The sequence below is a fragment of the Ammospiza nelsoni genome, chromosome 10 (genome assembly GCF_027579445.1).
Source record: "Ammospiza nelsoni isolate bAmmNel1 chromosome 10, bAmmNel1.pri, whole genome shotgun sequence".
Lineage (NCBI taxonomy): Eukaryota > Metazoa > Chordata > Aves > Passeriformes > Passerellidae > Ammospiza > Ammospiza nelsoni.
In genome coordinates this window covers 19,602,548-19,618,765 of record NC_080642.1, presented here as the reverse complement: position 1 = coordinate 19,618,765, position 16,218 = coordinate 19,602,548, and the positions used below count along the sequence as shown (strand labels likewise).

Below are 16,218 nucleotides of genomic sequence, written 5' to 3'. Positions count from 1 at the left end.
ACCTGACTAAAAAAACCACTGCAGCCCTGAAAGCCCCTCTTCACAGAGCACTACTTAATGCTCAGATGTTTAAGCCTTTCAGTTCCTCCTCTCCCTCCAAAAAGCCTTCTCTCACAGTTCACCTCTTGAAAGGGAAAAACCAAGGAGCAGAGCAGTGCTGCCAGCACCACCTAAACCTGCTCCAATTTCTGTCAGATCCTGCAGCTTCCCAGCTCCAAGCCACAAAGAGCCTATCCTGCAGTTCACAAAGCTCCAACAAGGGACTCAGGAGCCTCTTCCCTCCACACATGAATGACTCTGCACAAAAACAATGCTCCAAAAAATTACATCACTTGTTTTTAGCCAATAACATCTCCAAGTTTCATGTAGGATATGCATTTACTGCCTAGGAGACAACAGAATTGACCCAAATGTACAAGGGCAAACCATGACAGGAACAACCCTCTAAGGACTGCTCTGTTGCCACATGGCCAAGGGAATATGCACAAAACCAAAAAAAAGCTCCTGCAGAAAACTGAGGTTCAGAAGTGCCCACTGGGACTGAAAATCTGATGCAGCTGTTTGGGATGCAAAATGTAGAGACAAGTGCTGCTCATCACTTAGTGTAACAGAAAGTTGAACAGATAAGAAGAACCAGAAGCAAAAAGCCTCTTCACAACAGTGTAAAGGGGGGTAACTGTTGCTCCCTTAAAACTGAGGTGGGAATTTCCTCTCTTCCCACTTCATAAAGTTGCCTCTCATATTTCACAGAGTTTTTGTGGTAGCCAAGTGTGAACACTGCACTGATGATCCTTCCAACAGTCATAGCTGAGAACACAGCACACTATTACACAGCCAGCTAAACCTCTGCCTGGAACACTTATCACAGACCCAAACTACAAAATATAAAAAATAGTTGGATGCAAAACACACACAGTGTGAGGGCCATGTGCCATTTCTATAGGATGTTTCTTTCATTGTGCTGAGAAATAAAATGCTCACACAAGGTTGGAAAATGCTTGTCTACTAATTCCTGCTGGCCATAAAGGACAGGAACAGCAGTAGCACAGGAATTCTCAGTGCACCACAAAGATGATAATTTAGAAGTCTTAAAGCATGACACCCTTTGACTGCTGAGGAATAGCCTGATGAGAAACAGCTGGGACCTTGAGTAAGCCAGGCTTGTCAGAAAAGATGCTCCTTTCAAACCCAGCCTTGAGGTGGGATTACACAGCTCTCCATAAAATGATAGATTGCCACTTTGAAGGCACCAGGCTAAATGTAATCATAATAAAATGTCTCTCAAAGAAGCCCCCGACCAGCAAAAAAATTAGAGGATAAAAACAGGTATCAGTCTTGCATCTGAACAATGTAGTCCTGAGCTTAATAGCAGGTGAAAAGCAAATGACAGTCTAAGGATCACAACCCAGATATGCTTTAAAAAAAAAATACTGCAAAGCACAAAATGATGCTGTGGGAACAACCCTGGGACAAATGAAGCTCTCATAAAAGCACAGAAATTTACAGAAGCACTTCTGTTCTGTTCCTCTGCCAATAACAGCAAAACATTGACGAGAACCTCAGAGAGACCACAGCATTTAATGCACTGCAGTATGTGTGTGAGGCAATGCAAGCACTGCCAACACGAGCTGCACACCTGACATCAGTGCTGACCTTGCAGAATGCACTCTGAGCACACTGGAGAAAACCTGAGCTCTACAACAGCAAGAGAAAAGGGTCACAGGAGCACCTAAGGAGACAAAGCAAACCTTTAAATATCTCTCAAGCATAAGCATGGCCACAACTTAGAGTCCATGTTTACAGAAGGCAACTACTATGTTAACCTTGCCCAACTACAAAGACAGTAAATAAAAGGTAAATCCACACACACCAACACAGATGTGGGTATGGAGATGGGCCTTGAACACTTCAGTGCACCACCAGGTACAGTACAAAAGCCAGTAGTCATCTCAACTTCTCCAATCCTGAACTGAGATTCGGGATTTAGTGGCAGGTACAATTCTCCCCTTCCTGTCCACTATCCACAGCCACATGAGCAGGACAGAAATTATGTGAACAGAAGTTCTGCAGGAAACTTGGCATTTTGAAATAAGATCAATAGATCCACATGCAGCAGTAATGGACAACAAGGAAATGGTTTCTGCTTTCCCAGTAGCAGGAAAATAAAAAAGGTCTTAACCAGGTAAAGCTTTATTGTCTGGATGAGGAAAACTCTGAACACCACCTCTGAAAATTCATGGGAAAGCAAGGAAAAAGGGAGATTTTAATAATTTAAATGCTTTCTGAATATGTAATTAAAGCTTTCTCAAGTTACAAGATGAAAACTGGACCGGCATGATTTTCAAGTTCAAGAAACATTTAGGTGCATTTTACCTTTATCAAAGCTCATTCAGAAGTTGGTTTTCATTAAAATTACAAGGATGCAATGAAAAAAAGCCCCAAGCCCAAGTTATCCATTCAAGCATACAAAAAACAGGACTATCATAACTGAAGACAATCGGCAGAAACAAAGCCTCTTACAACAGCCCATTTTCTGATCCTTGATATTCATACAGCTCCATCAATCAAAATAAAAATCTAGGTCATCAGTATTTCCAGCCAGGATGCAGGGAAAAACCAGCACATCTTAGGAAACAAAGATTTTCTGCAAAGGATGCAGCATATCTGGTAAAGCTTCTGACAAGCACTTCTGGAAAAACTTTAATCCTTTCCTACTCCACCCCAAATACTAGATCATTCTAACTTCAACATCTCTGCATATGCCCTGAAATCAAAGGAAGAAGGACAAAGCAGTATTTTTCTGCCCAAAAAGAATCCTGGGCTGACAGAAAATTTTAATATATACACCACTCTAAATTCCATCTTTTATATACATTTTTTATTCTTTCATACTCTTATTCTATCTTTTATATAAATTTTTCTAAATTGGACTGTCACACACCCACCCACCAATATTTGCAAAATAACATATCTGCCACAAAGGACTGGCTCAGAGTCAGTAAAGATACTCTCACAATTGAGATTTCAGCCAGAGCATCGCAAATACAGTTTTACCATCCAAATCTGCCCTGTGAGAGATTTTGTGAAATAAATTGCTATTTTCTTGTCTTCAAATACAAGCAAAGGATCTCAGCATAGAATCCAATGACACCCACAGATAAGATGAAGAATTTCAGATGTTATCCAAGACAAAGACACTGCCTAAAACTCTTGTTTCTGGGAGATCAGTTATACTGCAAAAGATGAATAACATATCAAAAGATAGGGAAGGGATTACCAAGGGTTGTGGGCTCCAGCCCTTTGAAAAGGAAGGAGAGCAGGGAAGGAGCACCAGCCATGGCTCAGAGCATCTGCCAGGGAGAAAAGAGGGGCTAAGTCACCCCACTGGGCCACTGGATGAGACACATCCTTCCCCAGGACCACCCCACCACCCTGATGAGGAGGGGACCACAAAGGCAAGGGGTGGAAGCAAAACCAGGCTCCCCTTGAGCAGAGTTAATAACCTGCACACAGTTCCAGCAGGGTACCTAAAGTTCCTACACAGGTAAGGGGGTATCCCAACCAAGGAAACTTCCAGGACAGTTTTACCCAGACTGGGTTCTTCATGTATTTTAAAGGGACACAGACATGTTGGCCCTGGACATTTGGAATAAGTGTTTTCATCTGCTACTGGGGAACACCTCAGGTCATGGCAAGCAGCACAATCAAGATTCCTGGTTTTTTGGTCCATTTGTTCCTCTGATTTCTCCTGGTGTTCTCCTAGACAGCCACAGCCAGCAAGCTACTGGTAAGCCCAGAAAGGTCTGGTTTCACCACCAAAGTCAGTCCTGGGCAAGGTCTCATTTGCCACTTTGCTGGAAAAGTGATTCTAGTGGAAAGCTCATGGCCTAAGGACAGCAAGGGAACACCCAGAGCTTTGCAGCAGTTTCACTCCTGCTCCTTGACTCACTCTCAGTCCCTACCCTGACCACTGGCATGCAACAGAAATACTGAAATATAACCTGCATCCAAATGCAGTTCTGTGGGAGCATTCTCTTGCAGCTTGCAGTTCCCATGGGGAGACAGAAGCCAAGCACTAAAAAAGTCAAAGCCAACAGGCAGGCATGGCAGCAGGGGAAGGAGAAAGAGGCAGGTACACTTACTTGGCAGTGCAATGAGAAAAAAGAGTCTCAACAGACCTGGAAGAGCAGCAAAACAGGGCCAAAAGGCAGAAATACATCCAAAAGAATTTTCAGTGCTCACAGAATGTTTAACCTCATTTCTGGCAACTGGGAGGCTGTGTTATGAACCATATGCACTACAGAGTGAGAGTCTATATCGATAAATACTATCTCTATATCAATACTGACATATTTGTATTAAGATTTGCCAACTACATTTCTCAAAAAAAAACATAAGAAGAGCTTCTTGCCCTTGACCTATCACTCTAATGGGATCAAGCACACCTGGCCTATGCACAACCAAGAGCCCAAGAGTGTTTCAATGACTTACATGACACCTTGCAGGACTTTTTGGGGATCGAGGTCAAACAATCTATCGACATAGTGGCGGCTGCTGGCTGTGACCTCCTGCAGAGAGAGAGCAAACAATTGCAATAGTTTATATCAATCCACACAATGCAGCAGCAAGTGCACAAAACTTCCCAGGCAAGAGGCAGGGAACCCACAGAATTGTATTTAAACGTGCAGTGTGTTACTGCTGGGCAACAACAAAGATAACCCTGTGTTCAAGTGTAATCTAGAGAAGATGAGGTGCTTAATGCAGATAACAACATGGTAAGTGTCAAAGCAAGTTAACAGAGAGCTATTTATGAACTGCAGTTATTAGCATTGCCTTGAATCACAATTTTATTATGTTTAATTACTGTATAGAATAAATTCCTGGAAGAAAAAGTTTCAGAGCAGTTAATGTTGCTCAAGAACCATACCCACAAACAAGCTCTCCAAAAGAAGGAAGCTCATAACAAGACATTTTTCTGTAACTTACTTTGTCACAACATAGCTACATTTCAGAGCCTGTGCCACAGACCTTCAACGGGACAGCAGCACAGTATTCCCCACAACATTCTCATAGTGCTGTATAACACAAAGAGAATTCTCTTCTCAGCAACAGGACCGTGCTTGTAAGCTACACACTTATGCACCACTGATTTCTTATTCCTTTTGAGAAGATCCAAAGTCAGAGATGGCAGGCATTCCAAAATACAAGGGTGGGAAAGGGGAAGGGAATTTTCCCTCCAGGTTCTCAGGAACACTTGCCAAGATATGTTGCCATTATCTCACCTTCTTTTTTTTTTCCTTTTCACCAACTCTTTTCATTAAGCTTTGCCCATTTTTTCCTTATGAGTTTTCCTTGAGAGAAGCTCTAAGAGTTGAAAACTCTTCCTTACTTTAACAAATATCTGCTATGGGGTTGAATCTACTCCTGCTTCCCCACGCTGATGTCAAGAGGCATCGGCAGCTTCTTGCCTGTGGTCTCACATCACAGAGAAGAATCATCTAGAGGCAGCAAGGCTCCTTTGTCTCCAGGATCACTGTTAAATTATGCCACGTAAGTCCTACAGATACACTTCAACAGTGTAACCAAAGACAGTATTTTTGAGAATAGCAATGGACTTCTAGCTACCTGAGCTATGTATTTACACGTAAAACTCTTCTAGACTTCAAAGAACCCGTAGCTTTTTGATTCTAAAATATCCTGATATCCTGGCTTCCACCCCATTAGCTAAAAAGTCTGCAATATGTAGAAGTGTATTCGTATGCAGGCAGTCTGCTCAAAAAAAAAAAAAAAAAAAAAAAAAAAAAAAAAAAAAAAAAAAAAAAAAAAAAAAAAGCCAACTTATCGACATAATCAATTTCACGGAACTCTTAACCAACATGAATTTTTCAGGAAACTGAAGGAAAAGCGCCAACCCTCCGCTCCTGCGGCAGCACTCGGGCTGCATCTTTTGCATCGCTACTCGCAGCACCGGTGCGATACAGCAGGACCGCTGTGCGCCCTGGGCCGTCTCCCGGGAGGGGAAGGGAAGGGAAGGGAAGGGAAGGGAAGGGAAGGGAAGGGAAGGGAAGGGAAGGGAAGGCGGCTGTCACAGCTCCCAGCACGGCGGCTCCTCCCTGCCGCAGGAGAGAGCCCCGGTTCCGGCAGCGGCACAGCCCCCGAGCCGGGGCGGGCTGCGAGCGCGCCCGGGAGCCCCTGCCCTGCCCCGCAGCTCTGAGGAAGGGCAGCACCCACAGCGCCCACAGCCCCCACAGCGCCGGGCCCCCCGCGTGCCGAGCAGCAGCTGCCCGGGGCCGGCGAGCCCGAACCGTCAGCAGGGAACGACACGTCCAGAGCGCCGGTGCCTCCGCGGCCACGGAACGGGCTCCTCGTAGAGGGGAAACCAGCGCCGGGAGAAGTTGCGGCGCGGGGGGCAGAGGGAAGGAGCGCGGCCCCGCCGCTCGCACCGCCCCCGCTCCCGGCGCAGCCCCAGGGCCGCTCCCGGCGCCGCCGGACAGCGGGGCCCAGCGGGGGCCAAGGTCAGGCAGGGCCCGACCCGCGGCACTCACCGAGAGGACGCTCATGCGGAGCGGCGCCTCCAGCACACACGCCATCTTGGCGGAGCGCTCCGGCACCGGCGGCGCCTCAGGCCGGCGGGCGCGGGCTCATGGCGGGCGCGCGGCGGGCGGGGGCCGGGGGTAGCGGGGCGGGCCCAGCGAACCGGCCGGCGCCGAACCCCCGCTGCCGCCCCACCGCGCCTGCGCCGCCGCACGCCGCCCGCGTGCAGGACGGCGCCCGCTGTGCGCACGCGCGGGGCAGGGCGCGGCCACCGCGGGCCGCGGAGAGTGACGGCCCGAGCCAAGCGCGGGCCCGAGCCGAGCCGAACGGAGCCGAGCCGGAGACCGCGTGGAGACGAGCCCGACTCGAGCCCAGCCCGACTCGAGCCCAGCACGAGCAGATCCGAACCTAAGCCGAAAGAGCCCGAGCCGAACACGAGCCCGAACCGAAACTAGCCCGAGTCGAACACGAGCCCGAGCCCGCCCTTTCCCCTCAGCCTCGCTGCGCAGATTCGGTTTGCGTTCCTTTAGTTTGTCATTGCTTTTGTTGCCAGCATTGATTTGTTTGGTTTTGAATTTGTTCTTCACAGAAAACACCGCAAACAACTCAGAACTTCACCAAGATGTGCTACTGGGTCTATAAATCTGCTATTTTTTTATTAGCCCTACTGTATTACACAGCCTGAGGCATGGGGACACTGACTGTACCCACCCTGAAGTCAGAACTAAACGGGAGGAGGATAGGAGAACCACAAAAAGCTCGGGTTCACACCTCTCAACCTATTTCCTTCGCAGGAAAACAGAGGCTTGGCAGCTGCTAGAGACTGCACAGGATAACAGGAGTACAATAAACATAGCTTAAGATGCAGCCACAAGGTGACCTTAATAGATTTAATTCAAAATACTCCATTATAAAACAAGGGTAGACCTCTTAGCTGTTTTTCACTGAGCAGACTGATGACATGCTGTCAAAAAACCTGTGTGCTGGCCTGGGATGGAAGTTTTCTCAAGCACTAATAACAGCAAAACCAGTTTTAGACTAAGTACACTCACTGAAAAAAACTGCAATACAAGGGCTGTACAGAGAAAGGTTTTACAGAGGTTTCTCATCAACATTTCAAAAGTTTTCAGAGAGACTAAATCTTTTTAAAGGGGACTGGAGACTCTGAGTCTTAAAAGCCAATTTAAATTTATCAGCATTCCCTAGAGTTTTCCTTTTTGAAGTATCTGGCCTTTACTAGAAAAGCTCAGCACTTCTACTGAATCCTTGCAGCAGAGAATCCTGCCGACAGGGAAAATCCATAATGGATGAAAGCAAGGTAGGAGAGGACGCTGCAAACTGCAGAGGGTGTGAACAACTGCAAGGTAGGGCACGGCAACTCTAGAGGTCAGACATGATTCACACTCAAAAACATTTATGTTCACTGTATTTATCAGCTGCACTCTGCTCAGTGGACACTGAAATACTTTACAAAAAATCTTTAAAGATTCAAAAATCAGTATTTTATATTGAGTCGGAGTTTCCTGCCTTCTAGAAACACATTCATCAGAAGGGGGGAGGCATGGTACAACATAGAAGTTTATTTTAAAAACAAAAGGAATCAGACTGAAAAGTCAATTACATGCAAGATACATTTTCTATTTGTGTGCAGACACCCTGAGATCTCAATGCCATGCTTAGGTTCCCTGGGAGGCTTTTCAAGTTCATAACAGAATTTATATTTAAAATACTTTATTTCCATTATAGTGTTCATATCATGAGGTATGATTAAGATTTTACCACTGCAGACCCAGGACCCTTAAAGAGACTCATCTGCTTCAATAATTTACCTGACAGTTCACAGCCATTTAACATAGCCTGAGTGTCACACCCGGGTTACTCCCAGTTTCTCCTCATACCTCAGCACAGCTTTTTGGTGGCTGTTCTGACAGATGAGCTGTTAATTGAATTGCTGAGAGCATTAATTACGCCCTTTTCTAGTCCTTGAATACTTAACATGTTTGGTTTTTGTAGTGAACTGCTTGACAGGAGAGGAAGCAAGATGAACTCCAGACCATGGAAGTGATTAAAGACAGATTAATTCCCGACCCTGATACAACTCACACTCACAGATGTATTTCACTCACTGCTCCCTGTCCAGTTCCCTGTTCCTGTCAGGATGATTCCTTCTTCTCAGCGCCTGTGCCTTGGAGGGGGAAAATCACAGGAGCTGCTTCTGCTCTCAGGCAGCACAGCCATAAGGAATTCCATCTGTCAGGAAGGCTGATGTGTCTAATGATATATGCTTGAAAACTGTCATTTTCATGAATTCACTCAGTTTTATCCTCGTGGCCTCTTAGGCCAAAGGAGTGCCATTTACTAATAATTATGGGCAAAAAAATTTAAAAAGAAAACTTCCAAGAGGGTCACTGTTCTGGCACCTCCTGCTTCCCTCAGCTGAAGATTACAGAAGTGCTTTGGAAGATTCCCAAAACCAGTTTTAAAAGTTCAGCAAGTTACAGCTACTGCAATGACAAGTGAGAAGTGACTCTAATGATAATGGGAGCTGTTACTGTCCCAGACAGCTTACACACCCACCACCTTGTATGAACACAAACCACAACCCTCATTAGTCAGAGTTGAGGCAGTCGTGGTGTCCACATTTTGGAAGCTGTCCTTCCTAAGTGCTTTCATTTTAAGACATTGTTCTCAAGTTTTAGGAAACAGAGCAAAAGAGAGTTTTTAAGAACAGAGATGCACCCTTTCATGGTCCCCATAAAACCGTCATCCTCCAAATCAAGAGACTTGGTTTGCTATCAGAACTGTAATTAAAAGCCAATCCTGGACAATACGTATTGTTTTGTTTATGACCACAAAGTTTTTCTGTGGCATGACTATCACCAGAAACAAAAATCTTCATTCTTCTGTTGCTGTTTTGTTATCATGGGAATTCTATTTCCAATTTCGTTCACAGGGTTATTGCGTATGCTACTTTGTATTAATAGTTCAGTATAAAACAAGATAAAAACAGTAAAATAAAATCATTCAGTCTTGTAAGTCAGACTACACCATACACCAAGAACTGAAACAAAATCAAGGATATACAAACTTTACATCCTTTGACAAAGTACTTTGTTGGAAAAGTCTCAGCTTCTTTCTTTGACTATTCTGTGTAAGTCACCTTCCCTGTGAGAAGTACACCCAGCCTCTGAGCTGAGGAAAGTAACATGACTGAGATCATGTAACATTAAAAGCACATGTAGTCCAGTACAACTCTCACCACCTTCCCACAGAAAGGCTGGGAGAGAACTTAGTTACACACCCCGTTAATCAGTTTTATCTTCATCCTCTGCAGCATAGATGGCTTGGTTCCTTCTCTTGATTTTTTTAACGCCGCTGTTGCCGTTCTCATCAGCACCAATGCGCTTTAAGGCCCTCTCAGTGGGGCTCCTTTCCTCCCCCTGCCTGCTCCCCCCAGACCTCTCCAGCTCCTCGTTGTTGGAGTCCGTGGCATCGTCGGACGACACCGCCATGGAGTCGGGCATGACCCGGATGTCAGAGAAGCTCGTGGAGAACTCAGGAGGGTGGTCAGGGGAGGGATCTACAGAACATGTACTCAAGTCTTCATCACCACCTTCTTCATCCAGCATTATTTCATCTGGGTTAAAGGATGAGAGGCCAGAATTATCTGTATTGTATTCACTGGGTTCCTCTGCTGACCCAGTACTGTCCATCTCCTCTTCCTCCTCTTCCTCACATTCACCTCGTCCTGAGCTCTCTTCTTTAGCCTGCTGGATCCTGTCATTGATGTCAGTGAGGCCAAACTGGGCACAGAACTCAGTGGTCTGTGGATTGATGGTATGAACTGGCTCCATGTTCTTTTGGGGCTTGCTGGGATCATAACAAGCAGCTGTCAATGTGAAGTTGCAAGGAATTTTGAGGTCATGGTTCAGCTCTTCTAGCACCTCTTTAATGGCTTCTTCTGTCACACTGTAATCCCACCTAAACAAGTGCATAAAGTTTAAATAAGTGAAGCAAGTCAAAAGGTACTGCCTGTGACCCCCAGAGAGTGCAACCTTCACAGATGGATTATAAATACATCTTACAACAGGCACTTTATTTCCCAAGTGCTTTTTCAGGACCATTTTCATTTTCTTTTGGTCAGTACTGAATACACTGATCCCTGGTGGGGAGAAGGGTTTCTATGTCAACCCATGCCCATAACCCAGCCTGATTTTCAGCCTCATGGTATAGTTTCCATCCCTCAAATGCTGATATCTAAGTTTGCAAAATAAAACTAACTGCCCAGGTAGAACAGTAAAGAAGCTGTATGCTTTAGACTACATCTTTTTACATCCCCTTTTCTTTCCAAGGCATCTAGCAAGTCCTACAGGCATTACAGGCTGCAGAACAGGAACAACTCAAATACACCTTTACTTGAAGTCCAGAAAAACAAACTAACATTTCTATTTTGCAGACAACTTACTTGGCATGGAGGCCATTATTTTCAGGCATATTCCAGGAGTTCTGGGTCACATTAACAAGACTGTTGGTGGCCTTGAGGATTGCAATCCACTCTGCATCGTACTCCAGTGAGTCGCCTGCATTGGGATCATGCTCCACATCTATTATCTACTTACAAACACACAGAAAACAGATGTAGTGAGTTATTTCTCTTGACACCAAAATCTGATTAAAGTTTCAAATGTTACTTTCATTGTACAGAGTTTTAATGAAGTTTAAAGTATACTGAGCTAGTGGTCTCAACCAAACAAGTCCTCTCAAGCCAGCCCCCCATGAAGGGCTAACAAAGGCCAATCAGTAACAGCAAAAAAAGCATTTCTAGATTTCAGCTTACAGCAATTAAAAAGCAGAACACACTCCCTCCCTTACTGCCAGCAACTGGACAGTGATGCAACTTAGAAATAGAATTTGCCTGTTTCTAAATTCATGCTGCCTTCTGTTAGAGGATAGGATTTTTTCCCTTTTTTTAAATTTAGTTTCTCTTAGGGAATTTTTCTCCCATTGTTGCCTAAGAGACTGGAACAACAGAGAAAAAAGATGGGACTAGGACAATTGAGAGGATGCAGTTTGCTATATCTCTTAGCTGGGGGGTTTCCTCTTGGGAAAGGCAGAGATGCTGCCAGATTTTGGGGCGTAAGGGGCTGGGGTTGGCCCTCATTCACTCTCAGAGATCAGAGGTGAGAGTTGGGGTGAAAGTTGTGATCTTGGTGTCAGACTGCTGCTGCAGGGAGAATTCACTGCCACTGCAGAGTTTTGTCCTTCACTGGCTCTCCTTACCCTTACTGTGGGTGAGCCTCTGCTTGTCAGAGCTGCCGTGGGACTGGCACCTTGTTAACATCCAACCTCCTGGGAAGGACCCTCACCATCTACTCAGGTGCCTCAGGGAAACCCCAGGGCCCTGACCTCCTCCCCCTCTCCGGAGGGAGCATCTCCAGCTGCCTTCAGGAGCCCAGTGCCTTTTCCCTCTCTCCGCCATCACGCACGGGCAGAGCGGCACCGACCCGCGCCACAGCGCCCCCTGCAGGCGTGGGGGAATCATCGCCCCTGCCCTGCCGGGAGCCACCAGCGCCCCTGCTGGCTGCGACTGGAACTGCACCGAAGGGAAAGTGCCTGCAGCACCTTTTATTTATATATATATATATATCTTTTTTTTTTTTCAGTAAAGAACTGTTATTCCTTTTCTTGTATCTTCGCCTGAAAGCCCCATAATTTAAAAGCTGTAATAATTTAGAGCCATATTTTCTATTCCAAGGGAGATTCCCGCCTTTGGCGGACATTTCTTTTTCAAACCAAGACACTTCTAAGTGGATACAAACAAGAACAGTCATGCTACTGTATGAACAGCACTCTTAGCACAGCTATGAATTAAGAGGAAATATTTTTAAGCTTTTTTACGATCACTTTGTCTTCAGTGACATTAACCCAAATTAAACCATGTGGGTTAACCAAAGCTCTAGTCAGATATTAACTTTAAATACTCCACAAAGTAGTTAAACCGTCCATGCTGCTGGAGGTAGTACTAATCCAGATCAGTTTTGTTCTAGGATTTGAAGTCTGGACTAGCATCCATGTCCCTTTGCACAGATAGAACCCATCCTCATACCCTCTTCCACTTTCAAAGGTATTTACTAGGGCAAATGGATCCCATCACACATCCTAAGGACAGGGAAAAAAAGCTACTCTAAGACTAGTAAAGCACTTGAGTGCATTTGAAAAGCACACTGTCAGCAGCTCACTCTCACAGCAAACTATTTTAGACTCATCCACTGGAGTCAGGTACTTGTTCTAAGCTGGATGGAAATTGTAGAGTTAAGGAAACACTGCACCTACACAACATGGTCTGCTTAGATCAGGACAAAATCCTACAAAGACCATTCCATACACCCAGCATTCCTAGTTTATTTTAAATTCCTGAACTTATTAGCACTATTCTTCATATTATACCTAAGAACAGCACTTGCAGTTCAAACAAATGAAATATAAAGTGAAATCCTTCTACAAACGTTCATCACCTGCAGGAAGTCTCTGTGTGGCAAGCATTTATCCAGAGCCAGAAACTTGGTTGCTTTTGGTAGCTCTTCTTTGGAATTTGTCTAGGAAGCAAACAGTGTTAACACAATCATTAGCACTTATGTGAAATTTGACCATTCTAAACAAGTTGTATAGACAGGTTTCAAGGTATAATTTCTACAGAAAAATACTTTCTGAAATAGAAAATTAGCAGGGACAAAGAGAATGACAGATTTCACTGGGAGTCTAGCAGGAAGCAGGATGCAGATAATAGGAAGATAAAGCAAGAGCTACATTTCAGCACTAATTTCAGCCGAGCACATTCAGCCTTGGTACAAAAAGAAAAACTGTAACTTCATTGGAAACAGACTTGTTGATCCTACAAGGTCTGGAGTTACATTTTTACAGATAAATAACTTGCAAATAGGTACAGCACAGGCAGCACTTCAGTAATAGCTGTTTCAACTACAGGCTGGTTTTTGACTTAAACCTGGGCTACCAGATCTGCAAAGCAGTACTACAGGGATCCCCCACCCCTCAGGTAACCTCTCTCTTCAATCACTCCATTACCAGCTTTTTTGAAATGGCTCCTTTTTCTCACCTATTGTGAAGTTATCTGCTTCCCCTACAGAGCAGGAGAGTGCTTTTCTGTACAGTTAAATTAACAAGTTTCAAGAACAAGAGCTATTTCATGCCGTTCTTAAGGGAGATTAAGAGTAATTTACACCCTTTTAATTAACATAAAACAGTAATCCCAACATCACTTAATCTTTCATGGTTTTAACTGAGTTTTAAGAACTAAAACTACTGAACTGCTTTTCTGAACATGATTACCTGCATGAGAATTCTAAAATGTGCTTGGGACACATATATTCATTTTCTGTCCCCCTTTATTTACCTCGTGTTGCATGAAAGCTGCAAATTTAACGTGGAGATGTGCTGAGAACCAGTAGGTGGGTTTCAGGTGCTGCAGAAGCTCTGAAGCAGCAGGGCTCCCCAAAGTGTTGCTCTCCACTTCTTGCCGGAAGAAGGATTTCATTTTGAGGAGCTGTTTCTTGTTTCCATAGTGATAGATGCTCCTTGGCCAGTCATGTGACATGAATATATCGATGGGACGCTTCAGCTGCCAGGCCAAAAAGCACATGGCAGAAATACAACATACTGACAAAGGAGTTTAGATTACATGAGGCAGCCATCTGTGCTTTATACTGCCTTATAAAAGAGTTCATACCATCACCATAAGTCAGGCACTCAGAGGAAATCACAGATAGAGAGCAAGTCCTCTGCCCACAATCAAAGGCATGTTCTTCCCCATGAAATTTTTAAAGCTTTATTTAAAAGGGATAATGGCTAAGCATAATAGTCCTCCTCAAAGGACACACCCCTCAGATCAACCTGTTAAAGCATGTTCAATATTCAGCATACATGAACAGAGTACCTTTAACTTTCTACTTCCAAATTAATGAAAATTACCCTTGTTTTAAAAAAAAGAGGCTTTTCACTGACCTGTTTGAGTTTGAAGACTTCAATATTCCTCACATGGTAAGCACTTCTGATGGTCTGCTGGTTGTATGGTGGGCACTCAAAGTGGCCTGAAATGTTGGAAACAAGAAGAGTTGCCTGAATCTCTAGTTCCCTCCTACATAGCAGCTTTTGGGGTTCACACAGGCACCTAGAGTAACCCAATAATACAAGGCTGTGATTATTCATGATTGTTCAGAGTGCTGCCACCCACCACGAAACTACAGCTTAACAGGTTCAGCAGCAGCCTAAACATCCCAGTCACTGTCCACAGGCACCACAGGCTCCGGAAGCACCAACATCTACCCTGTCATAAGGGATGAGTGTCCAACTTTGCCTTGGGACAGAACACATGAATGCCTAGCATAGCTCCTACATACCCTACAGAATTAACAGAAAAATTGCTCTTCCAGTTATTGCCTCATCTCATCTCTCTCATGCAATATTCAGGCATATAAAGTGCCCCCTTGATAACCGCAAATTGAATTGGTGTTGGCAAGCATTAGACAGAATCAAGTGTTCTAGAAAACTGGTTCAGTGCTTTGTAGCTTGAGAGCCACCTGCAAAGTTTCTCTGAAGCTGTTTGCTAGTAAAGACAGCACAGTAGAGTAACCACAAGGACCACTCTTTTAAGTGCTGAGATCAGAAAGAATAAACTATCTTCTACTCACTGCCATGGGGAATCATCTGTGACACCCTTCCCAGGAAAAACTCTTGAATACCCACCCACATAGCTAGGAGGAACCAGATGTACTGGCCCTAAACCTCAGGGCAGGACAATACACTTATATAATGTCACAGTTATAAACTGCCTGTTTCAGTCAAGGAAAATCAAACAGTGAAAGGACGCTGCCATGGAAAAATCAACACTGTTCCAACAACGCTCCAAAGGTGCCTTGCTTCCCGCTGTGGTCACCGGGCGGCTAAAAATTCATCTACCAACTCCAGAAAAACCCGTGTATTGAACCGAGGGCGGTTTCCAGGCTAAGAGACGTTTCGGGGCTGAGCACAGCCAGACCCTCACACCACGCCGCGGCCCCGGCTCTCCCCTCCCCTCTGTCCTGGTACCTTTCCGGTAGTCGTGACACTTGAAGATGCCCGAGATGCCGCCGATCCTCACGCCGCGGAACCGCACCACGCCCGCGTAACCTGCGGGACACAGGAGGGCGGTCACGGACGGGCCGGGCAGGGCAGGGGCTGCGGGAGAAACCACCGGGGAGCGGGACCGGAGCGGAGGGGCCTTACCCAAGTAGTAGATGTTGGGCGCGACCCACCCGCCGTAGGGCAGCTCCTGCAGGTGGTTGGAAGCCTCGTGGTTGCCGCCGATGAACACGGTGAGCACCGGGGCTTTCTTCTCGCCCGAGTAGTACCTGCGGAGACACGGCAGCTGCTGGACTCGGCCAAGCCCGCGCGGGTCGGGGGCCGGGGCCGGGGCCGGGCCGGCGGCGCTCACCGGTAGAAGGTCTGCATGTGCCGGTACTTGGCGGGCACGGCCATGCACCGCAGGTCCGCCTCGTTGCGCACGGCCTGGAAGTCGCCGCAGCAGAGCAGCAGGTCTGGCCACACGTTGTGGCGCCGCTGCAGCAGCTCCAGCGTCTCGTACATCTTGTCCAGGGCGCCGTGGCAGCACCCGGCCACCGCCACCTTCAT

At 45.8% G+C, this 16,218-nt stretch overlaps 2 protein-coding genes across 7 annotated transcripts in view; both read right to left on the bottom strand.

Annotated features, from left to right (window-relative positions):
- Positions 1-6,727, bottom strand: part of ARMC8 (armadillo repeat containing 8) — a 61,045-nt gene extending 54,318 nt beyond the window's left edge. For 3 of the 6 annotated variants that reach the window (XM_059478943.1, XM_059478946.1, XM_059478947.1), the window contains exons 1-2: positions 6,546-6,727; positions 4,492-4,568 (exon numbers count right to left, since the gene is read on the bottom strand). In XM_059478943.1, coding sequence (XP_059334926.1) covers positions 4,492-4,568; positions 6,546-6,590 — 122 coding nt within the window. In that variant the 5' untranslated portion in view covers positions 6,591-6,727. Of the gene's footprint in view, positions 1-4,491; positions 4,569-5,282; positions 5,534-5,625; positions 5,673-6,545 lie in introns of those variants that run through there. The other 3 variants (XM_059478949.1, XM_059478948.1, XM_059478945.1) reach the window with 3 other exon arrangements.
- Positions 6,728-8,094: 1,367 nt separating this feature from the next.
- DBR1 (debranching RNA lariats 1) lies at positions 8,095-16,218 on the bottom strand. Its single transcript, XM_059479576.1, has 8 exons — positions 16,022-16,218; positions 15,814-15,938; positions 15,637-15,717; positions 14,554-14,639; positions 13,946-14,170; positions 13,050-13,130; positions 11,000-11,145; positions 8,095-10,515 (listed from the first exon to the last, which is right to left on the bottom strand). Exons 1-8 carry the CDS (start codon positions 16,216-16,218, stop codon positions 9,840-9,842), a joined length of 1,617 nt encoding a protein of 538 aa, XP_059335559.1. The 3' UTR covers positions 8,095-9,839.

Excerpts from the sequence above, each read along its gene's own strand:
- DBR1 (XM_059479576.1), bottom strand. The coding sequence starts at position 16,218 with ATGAAGGTGGCGGTGGCCGGGTGCTGCCACGGCGCCCTGGACAAGATG. Across the intron at positions 15,939-16,021 it reads CACATGCAGACCTTCTACCG|GTACTACTCGGGCGAGAAGA; the intron begins GTGAGCGCCGCC and ends GTGTCTCCGCAG. Across the intron at positions 13,131-13,945 it reads CAGCTTTCATGCAACACGAG|ACAAATTCCAAAGAAGAGCT; the intron begins GTAAATAAAGGG and ends TTTGCTTCCTAG.